Raw genomic sequence first — 10184 nt, forward strand, 5'->3', positions numbered from 1 at the left:
TACATAGTGAGTTCCAGGCCAGCCAGAACTGTTACACAAAGAAACCCTGTCTTAAAAAACAAAAACAAACAAACAAAAGTTACACACAATATACGAATGTGGCTTGTGGGTGTTTATTGTCAAGTGAGTTGGAAGTCAAGCGTGTGTTCTTGTTTAAAACTAACAAGGCTTGAGGCTCCAGGTGAAAATAGTCTAATTTTGGCCCATTTCCTCCATAATCTGCTGAGGAGGGACTGCAGCGTGCTCTGCCCTCTTCTCCTGTTAGGAACTGCAGTTCCGGGGGTCATAGAATCACCTTGTTTTGTACCCTCTGATCGGTTTAAAGTGACTGTTGATTGTTGGGCAGGGTGAGCCGTTTATGTGCGGATGCACAGGACTGGGCCAGATGGATGTTTTCCAGCCCCGCATCTATCCGAGTGCCACCATGCTGTTTAAAGTGACTGTTGAGTGCTGGGCAGGGTGATCTGTTGATGTGCGGATGCGCAGGACTGGGCCAGATGGATGTTTTCCAGCCCTGCATCTATCCAAGTGCACCAGTTACAGTAATCATACCCAGACGTTCCGAGTGGACGGGCTGGGTGGATATTGTTTGGGTACCAAAACAATTGGCTAATTGAAACAGGGAATTTAATTTGCTCTTACTGAGGAAGCTCTCTTGGAGATTTAAATTTTCTTTACGTTTTTCTAGCTTAGAGAAGGTCCTGGTCCTGATCCCAGTACCATGAAGGAAGGAGTGAGGGCAGACTGAAATTCTCCATTTTTTTTTCTTTTGAGCCAGTGTCACTATGTAGCCCTGGCTGTCGTTGAAGGAGGACAGCCCCCACCCCCACTCTCACCCCCCACACACACACAGCTGCAGTAACTACCTCCCAGACTTGGATTAGGCACAGACCACACCCAAACACCTGTTTTCACGGTGAAATGATTTATTAAACAGGGAAGAAAAGTCAAAGTGGCTGCTTTCTGACTCTGGCAGAAAAACAGTGGCAAATGACCTTGCAGGTGTGATTTTTAAGAGACGAAAAAAGAGAGGTCTGTGTTAGAATGGGCTAGGGTGTGGTAAAGGAGAGAGAGGATGAGTGAGAGGGGGAGGGGACAAGAAAAAGGGGGCAGGGGTATTTGTCCTGACAAGGAACTGCCTCTGGATAGAGAGGAGACAAGCTTAGGAAAATGGCAGTTTATAAAAGTAGAAGGGGAAACCCCCTGTTAGGATGAGGTGTTTAAGTTTAATTGGCCATGCTAATTAGGGTAGCCAAAGGGGGCTTTTGATTGCTTGACTTTAATACTTCGATAGCTGGACCCTGGTAGTCAGTCTCAGGAGGAGGAAGTGGTCAAATAAGGGAATAGACCTTGGTGTCTAGCTTCAGGTATCTAATCTAATGGTTTGTAGCAAGACAGAGGGAATGGGGCAGAAGGGCAAGGCCTGCCAGAGCCATGCTCACAAGGCCCACGCTGCCTAGAGTTCCTTGAGTCCTGGGACTAACTATGTAGACCAGCTGGCCCTGAACTCACAGAGATCTCTTGTCTCTACCCCCCAAGGGTGCTGGGATTAAAGGTGTGCGCCACTCTTAGCCCTCTTTATCACAGCAACAACAACAGTCATGGAGTAGTTTCCAGGAGCGTCGTCGTATATAGAGACTCCGTATAGACACTTTTGGCATCATTAGGTGACACCATGAACAAGGCCATGCCCTTATTTCGGATTACTTACCCATCAGCCATGGAAGTAAGGCAAATTCTACCCAGCAAATTCAGATTAAGGCAAGTTCTTTCTTAAACTCTTGGTGTTGGACTGCCATGCTATGATAACAGAAATTCTGAGTGAGGGGTAGGAGATCCATATGAGGCAGGAATTCTGAGTGGGGTAGGTCTGATTCTGGCTGCCATGCTGTAGGAAGTAGGAATTCTGTTTCAAGCAAGTCCAAACTCTTTGTTCCAAACTATTGCAGAAAAAACAAACCCACATCCACACAGATGACACATCCTAACCTAAGTGTTATACCTCCTGCATCCAGGATTTGCCCTCCTTAGCCGGCATCTCCTGTGCTTACACCCAGTGTGCTTTGTTCCCCATGTGTGTGCTGTAGGAACCAGAAAATATGCCCAAAAGACAGAAAGGGCTGTGGCACACGCCTTTAATCCCTGCACTAGGGAGGCAAGAGGCAGGTGGATCGAATCTCTATGAGTTTGAGGCCAGCCTGGCCTACAGAGCAAGTGCCAGGACAGTTTCCAAAGCTACAGAGAAACCCTGTAAGTAGAGACTGGGCGTTCATTTCCCAGCCTCCCTGACCCAAATAATCACACAAAACTATATTAATTACAACACTGTTGGCCAATAGCTTAGGCATATTTCTAGTTAGCTTTTAATCTTAAATTAACCCATTTCTATTTATCTGTGTATTGCCACAAGGGCTGTGGCTTACCAGTAAGTTCTAGCATCTTTCTTCCTTGGCAGCTACATGGCATCTTTTTGACTGTGCCTACTCTCTCTATATATCTCTGTTACAGATTTCCCACCTGACTTTATTCTGCTAAGCCATTGGTCAAAACAGCTTTATTCATTATCCAATAAAAGCAACACATATACAGAAGGACATCCCACATCAGAAACCCTGTCTCAAATAAAAAAAAGAAAGAAAGAGAGAGAGGGAGGGAAGAAGGAAGGAAGGGAAAGAAGGAAGGAAGGAAGGAAGGAAGGAAGGAAGGAAGGAAGGAAGGAAGGAAGGAAGGAAGGAAAACCTAGACAAGATACCCGAAAGAACCTGAGAGAAGAACATTCTCCTTCACTTTGGAACAACAGAACCAGAAGTGGGGGTGGAAATGGCAGAGCTTTGCTGGTAAAGAGGGGAGGGTCTGATTCTTAGCATGGGGAGCAGGGAAGTCACAGCCGACTCTGAATCATCCCATGCCATTGCGCTTTCTCAGACTCTGCCTCTGCCCTCCTCCAAAGGAAACAAGATGGGGCCCTCAATAAGGCTTGCATCCCTTGACGGCCTCCAGAGACAAACTCTCCTGCCACACTGAGACCAGCTGTACCATTCCAGGGGGCCTTTCAGTCTGCTGTACTTCCAACATCATTTGATTATAGTTTGTTTCTTGAACTTACAAATGCAGAATTAATGTCCCAACGATACACTTGACAGTGATGCGGCTCCTGGGCTCACCCTTCTCACTGTCCCTTGTGTGTGTGTGTGTGTGTGTGTGTGTGGCAGAAGTGATGTTAGGTGTCCTCTATCCCTGTATCAGATGTGGGCTTTATTTTCCTTGAAACAGTCTCTCACTGGAAGCTGGAACGTGCTGTTTTTCAGCTAAACCGGCAGCTGGCAAGTCCACCTGTCTCCACTCCCCACCCCATACCAGTGTTGGGGTTACAGGTGCATGGGCACACCCAGCAGTTGGTTTGGGTGCTGGGGATCCAGACTTAGGCCTTCATGCTTGCTCAGCATGGTTTAACACTTCTTTTGGTTTGGTTTGGTTTGGTTTGGTTTGTTGTCGTTTTTTGAGACAGCATTTCTCTGTGTATCTAGCGGTGACCTCAAATAAATTCAGAGATCTGCCTGCCTCTGCTGGGATTAAAGGTGTGTGCCATCATCGCCCATCTTAGGGCTGCTCTTAATAGGATTTTTTTTCTAAGTTAAAACTGTACCTTAAGGGTTGGCTAATGGCTCAGCAGGTAAAGGTGCTTGCTGCCAAGCCTGAGGATCCTGAGTTCAATCTCTGGAGCCCACACAGTGGAGGGAAAGGACTAACTCCTGCAGGATACACACACATGCATGTTCTCTCTCTCTCTCTCTCTCTCTCTCTCTCTCTCTCTCTCTCTCTCTCTCTCTCTCTCTCTCTCTCGCCTGGCATGCAGTAGGGTATTATTGAAGTCCAGGAGTTTAAGACCAGCTCTGGAAAATAGCAAGACTCTCCATGAAAACAAAAACAAAGCCTTCCTATGGTTGGTAAATTTACTACTGACAAACGCAGAACAGAGAAATGTTTAATGGAAAAGATAACGAAGGTTCCATGAGGCTTGTTGCTTTTAGTTTTATATTTTTCTAGAGATAAGAAGATTGTCAGTTATACATCTTTCATTAAAACTAGTTTCTATTTTCTGTCCCGTTTTTTAAGGTTTTTGACATGCATTTACTTATTTTGTACACGTATGATGCATGGTGTGAGTGCAGACATGCCGCAGGGTGTGCCAGAGTTGTTGCACACTGAACGTCAGTTCTCTCCTTCTGGGGTGGGATCCGGGAATCAGACCCAAGTGCTCTTCCTGCTTAGCAGCCTTGCCGGCTCCCGTCCTTGCTCTTTAATAACTTAACACTGTGTGTTTGTCTCGCTCTCTAAGAAAGGCACTTGTCAAATCATTTTCCATTGTTTTGTGAAGGAATTCTTTTCTAAAGCAAAATTTAAAAAAATCTATTCCTACACATTTATAAAAAAATGATATTTATTTCTGTATTGAGAAGGGCATGCTTGTGCCCCAGATGTGTGGAGGTCAGAGGACAGCTTGAGGAAGTCGGTTCTCTATTTCCACTATATGAGCTCCAGGGACCAAACTCAGGGACATCTTCAGGCTCGGTGGCAAGCACTCTTACCTACTGAACCATCTTGCCAGCCCTGTACTTAGCATTTTAATGTCAGTAAAGTCCTTTAGTTTTCTCAGAATCAGGCTATCTGAGATATGTATTTTCTATAAAAAGAATAAATTACCAACTTATTGATTTTTTTAAGATAATGGTTTCTATAGACCCACGTTCAGAGAACCCCGGTAGAAGACTGTCTAGAGTCATTTGCCCCTAAGAGCTCTGAATTATAAAAAGAACTAATGGAATCCATAATTGTCCGAGATTGCTGCCTGGAACTGGAAATCATATTAAGAGCTTTATGCCATTGATCGGATAAATGGCATTACAGGCCACCCTAGCTTACAGCACTGAATCCACAGTGTCGAGCCCGTAGTGCCCACCCATATCATCACCTATAGCATGGAGCAAGCAGGCACCTCCTACCAGTCGGCTGGAATGTGCAAGAGTGAGCAACTACTTCCCCTCCTCCTCTTCAACTGACCCTCCTTGCCCCCCGACCCCAGCAACGCTTGTACCTTGAAAGCTTTGGCTCCAAAATGTCAAGCAGGTGCTTCTGGTATGAAATGGGAGGTAGGTAGGAAGGAGAGCGGTGGCCTGCGTGAAAACCAGAAGGCTGCATAACATGGGTAGTGTGGGTTGGAGGTGCCTGACGCAGAGTTTTCCGGTCTGTCACAGCTTCCCATTCTGCCTTAAAGCCCCCCAAAGATGTGCAGAATTGGACAATTAAATTTGCAAAAAGAGGCCGTGAAGGCAAGCTAGGTGTGATAGCATTCAGGAGCTCTGAGAAAGATCTCAAATTCAGGGCCAGCCTGGGCTATAGCAAGTTCCAAGCAGTCCTGAGCTATAGAATGAAGGAGGGGGAGAGAGAGGGAGAGGGAGAGGGAGAGGGAGAGAGAGAGAGAGAATGCCTATTGTTAAGTGTAGAGATGGAGATTACATCACTGCAATGATGTTCTATGGTTGCATGTGTAATGTATTGCCCCGAAGTCCCACCCCCTTTAACATAACTGGTTCTTCTGATGCCCAACAGGCTGTTCCTGCGGAAGGGCTGGTGTCCATACTAAAGAAGAGGAATGACACAGTAGGAGACCATCCCTCCCAAATGCAGCAGAAGCCAGCCAAACGGAGAGTGCGGTTCCAGGAAATCGATGATAACCTGGATCAAGGTGCGCACCGCCCCGGGTCTTTGAGTGCTGGACAGTCATGTGACATGTTTGCCAGCAGGGCTTGTAAGGACTGTGTGCACTAGCTCCATCTTCTAGCAGAGAAACAAAAAGAAATCAAGTTAGATCTTAAAGTTTTGAAACATTTTTTGCTGAAATAATTGAGCGAGTTGCAAAATTGACCTTGTGGTCTCTCCAGTCCAGAAATGGTCAAAGTTAAGAACTCACCTCAGGTTTTTTTCTTTAGTATTTTCCTCTTTTATTTTTTTCCTCTCTAGTGAACTTGTTTTTTATTTTGTTTTTAGGGACAAGTAAATGTCCCTCTTTTATTGTGAGGCACTCTCCTCTGAATGGAAGCTGAGTGCCTTCCAAGTCCGTCTGCTCCTCATGGTTGCGACTGAGCCTCTCAGCCCCTGGCCAGCACCGAGGCCATGCTCTCACAGTAGTGCTGCCTTGTGTGGCTGCAGAAAGAGTGACCTGAGGCAGGAGTGGGTAAGGGAAGTGGAAACCAGCTCAGAGTCTGTCAGTGTGCTTCACTATGCCCTGAGTAACGGTGTGAACGCCGAGCTGTGTTTCTAAGATAGCGGGAGAGCTGCCTGGGATTTTCAACCGTGAAACTGAAAGGCCTTGGAAATGCTTCATTTTTATCCAGGCATCTTGTTGTAACCAGCACAGCCTCCACGCCCCATCCTCCTCCCATGGTGCAGCAGGGTCTGGGACTCTCAGGCCACCTCACCCTTTACCATGTTCTCAACATCATCCTCCTTAAAATACAAAATAATAATCACTACTCTGCCACTAAGGACAATGAAAACATGTAGATAGTGTATGAATTGATCTCAACAGTCATGAGACCTTCATGTGAAGCTTACACATGTAGAGTTGCAAATCTCACCTCCTGCCTGGAGCTCCCTAAAGAGGCCCATCCTTCCATTAGTCAGCACTGTGTCCTAGAATACAATGTGGATGCTCATAGGTGATTTTTTTTATGTGCATGGGTGTTTTGCCTCATGTGTGTCTGTGCATCCCATGTGTGCAGTGCCTGAGAAGGCTAAAGGAGGGCATCAGAGCCCCTGGAACTGGAGCTACAGAGGGCTGTGAACCATCTCCTGGTGCCTGGGACTCAAAGCTGGGTCTTCTGGAAGAGCAGTCGAGTCATCACTCCAGTCCTCATAGGTGATTTTAAGTTTATGACAGCCACACAAGAAGCTTGGAAATATACAAAATGTGCTTCAACGGTATATCTCATTTAACTCAGTGTCAGAAATAGTGCAGCCTGTGCTCCGTCGGTGTGGGAAATGCTGGTGAGCATTTCACACCCTCCGTCCCACATTCTGCCCTCCAGGGCTGGAATCTACTCCGTGCACACATTGCATCTTTCCTGTACCAGTCTCTTGTCGGGTACTCAGCAGCAGCTCATGGCTTGTTCCCATCCCAGCTCATAAAGTATTTCATTTAAACAAAATAGATATCATCTCTTCATGTACCACAGGCTTCATAATAATAAAATCTGCAGGTGCTCAAGACCCTTATATAAGGCGGCATATTGTTTTCATAGGATCTGTTCATACCGCCTGTGTGCTTTGATGATGATGATGATGATGGTGATAATGATGATTGTTCATTTCACACCTGTGCCACAACTTCTGGGAGCTCCATCTCTTCTCCCACCCTTAATTCGAGGGATTGAACTCTCAGGCTACCAGGCTTGCAAGCCAAGTGCAAGACCTGCTAAGCCGTCTCACTAATCCTTCCTGCATACTTTGTTTATTCTTTTTGTTTGCTTTTTGTCTTTTTTGAGGTAGGGTTTCTCTGTAGTCCTGGCTGTCTTGGAACTCACTCTGTAGACCAGGCTGGCCTCAAACTCACAGAGCTCTGCCTGCCTCTGCCTCCCGAGTGCTCTCGAGGATTAAAGGCGAGCGCCACCACTGCCTGACTGTTTATTCTTTGTTGAAGAGTGTTGGGTCAGAGAGTTGGCTCAGCAGTTGGAGTCATCCACATTGCATATACTGTCCCATGAGTTTAAATAATTTATAAGTAATTGTTACACGGTTTTGTTTAAGGGAATACAGTAAGAAACGAGTACATACAGATGAAATTTCCTCAGAGTATTTGGCCCACAGACGCAGCACCCACAGCTATGGAGGATTGACTGTTCACGGTATGAAGAAGAAGCATGGGGGTACAGCAACTAGGTTGCCAGCGTTGACTAACAGGCTTGCAGCTACAGGAAGGCAGGTGAGGAGCCTGAGCTGACCATGGCTGTGTGACCTCTGACCCTGTTCTCTTGTTTCAGATGAGGTCGGCAGTGGCTCCTGCATCCTGCTCATCTTGCTGTGCATAGCCACAGTCTTCCTCAGCGTGGGAGGGACCGCGCTCTACTGCACTCTGGGCAACATGGAGTCACCTGTCTGTACAGACTTTGCCGACAACATGGACTTTTATTACACTAAGCTGCTGCAGGGGGTGGCAGGACTTAAACACTGGGTCTACCTCTCCTAGCATCAAGTGGGACGGACAGGCGTGCTGACAGACAGACAAAGATGCAAACTTCCCAAACAGCTTTTATTTCAGGAACCATGAAACATTCCCCCTCCCCTGCAGCGAGGACCCAAGGACGGACTTTAGGGAAACAGCCCAGAGAACTCTCTTAGAATGGTCCACAGAAGACGGCAAATACGGTGTGGGCACTGAGGACAGTGGAGGGAGCTGTGGAGTGCACGCCCCTCTCCTTGCTGCGAGCTTGTGTGGTGAAGCGCTCTGAGCAGGGTCACCCCACTCTGAGCAGGGTCACCCCACTCTGAGCAGGGTCAGGCCGAGCTCGCACTGAGGGCTAAAGACCACTCCCAGTTTACAGTCATTGCTTCCTGCCACCATGCAATAAGTTTCTTTGTAATCAGAGAGTTTCCTTATGGTTTCAATGCCATGTTTTAGTTAATCCTGGGAGCTGTGTAATTTAAGCTTTGGGCGTTACTCTAGATCCTTCTCTCCATTTGTGAAAGGGTTGTGTGGGTGTGTGTTTGTCTGAAGCAGTAGCCGCAAGTGGATATCCAGCAGAGTACAAAGATGACCTTTATTCTTTTAACTTGACTACAGTGTGCAGGCTCACATCTTTGGAGAAGGCTTACCTGTGAACTAGATAAACTGTAGGACTGTTGGCCTTGAATTAGAAACTGATAGATCTGTGGCAATGACAGGCCTGAAGGCACCGTGACAGAACTCCCAAGTCTCAGGTGAGATTTCGCTGTGGCTTCTATGCTGCCGGAAGCAATGAGTCCTGGTTCCACAGCTCAAGAGAGACTTCCTGAGCATCTATTACATTTTGGAACCTAAAACTAGGAATCCAAGTAAGGGGTAGTTCCTACTGTGTGGGTGGTCATGGAAGGCAAACCCTTACTTTGTTGAGTGAAACAGTCCACCACGTGTGACTGAGTGGCCACAGGCCATACGCTCGGGTATGTGGAATGTGTGTGTCTATCATGGACTCGTTTTGGACCCCATCATGTGGTCATGAAGCGGAAATTCAATCATACCTTCAAAAGACAACTTTAAATGTCTAGTTTTGTTTAAAATCTGTCATTAGGTGGCCTTTCCTTATTTACGGTACAGTGATCAAATGTTTCAGAAGCCTTGCTTTGACTTTTGTATATTCTAGGCAACATCTTTTCTTTTTTTTAAAAAAAATCATGAATTATAGTTTTTTAGCAAGTGATCTTTATGTTCTGTTTTCCTGTTAGAATCATTTGGAGGAAAAGAGAGACATTGCTTTGTAGTTATTACTGGCTGGCACAGTACCTACCTTTGTGTTTCCGCTTATTTATTTGGAACTTGTGAATTTAAGGGCTTTTGTATGAACTGAGCGTGTGCGTGTTGTCGAGCATGTATGTGGTCCTCCCACCGCTACCTATTTAATTAGATACTGAGTGTTTTGATTTTCTATTATTTTAGCTCCGTGTGTTTTAGGCTTATTTTTAAATTGACATTTTATTTTCACTTATGACGCCGTGTGGCTTCTTTCTTCCAATGTCACCGTAAACTGTAATATTTTCAATGGTTATAGATCAGAGTTATTTATTTAGAAGTATACAGAATACTGAAATTTAGATTCCTTTATACCGAAGGCTGATTTTATTAGAAGATTATTTTAATGTCCTATTATAAATTTTAAGACTTTGTATTCACATCATGTGTAAACCAGGTCCCATTGTCCCGGTACTGCCATCGCGGTTCTGGCGAAGCCGTGAGGGAGGTGGTCTGTGCGGACCTCGTCACGATGCACAAACATGTTTCACCCTCATGATTTCTACCAAATGCAGGGATTTGGTAATTCTTGTTTCTGCCAGTTTTATGTCAAGAGAAGTTAAAATCTCTCCCCATGCACCTCTTTCAGGTCACTCAGAGTCCTGTGTGATCTCTGGTGTTACACTGGCTCTCGGCCACC

General features: G+C 45.9%; 1 protein-coding gene across 2 annotated transcripts in view; it reads left to right on the forward strand.

The window, feature by feature from the left end:
* The window catches only part of Cnst (consortin, connexin sorting protein), an 81754-nt gene extending 72018 nt beyond the window's left edge, over positions 1 to 9736 (forward strand). For both annotated transcript variants that reach the window (XM_075989286.1, XM_075989287.1), the window contains exons 10-11: positions 5611 to 5746; positions 8040 to 9736. In XM_075989286.1, coding sequence (XP_075845401.1) covers positions 5611 to 5746; positions 8040 to 8245 — 342 coding nt within the window. In that variant the 3' untranslated portion in view covers positions 8246 to 9736. The remainder of the gene's footprint in view (positions 1 to 5610; positions 5747 to 8039) is intronic.
* Positions 9737 to 10184: the final 448 nt, after the last annotated feature.

The sequence above is a fragment of the Microtus pennsylvanicus genome, chromosome 10 (genome assembly GCF_037038515.1).
Source record: "Microtus pennsylvanicus isolate mMicPen1 chromosome 10, mMicPen1.hap1, whole genome shotgun sequence".
NCBI classification, from domain to species: Eukaryota; Metazoa; Chordata; class Mammalia; order Rodentia; family Cricetidae; genus Microtus; species Microtus pennsylvanicus.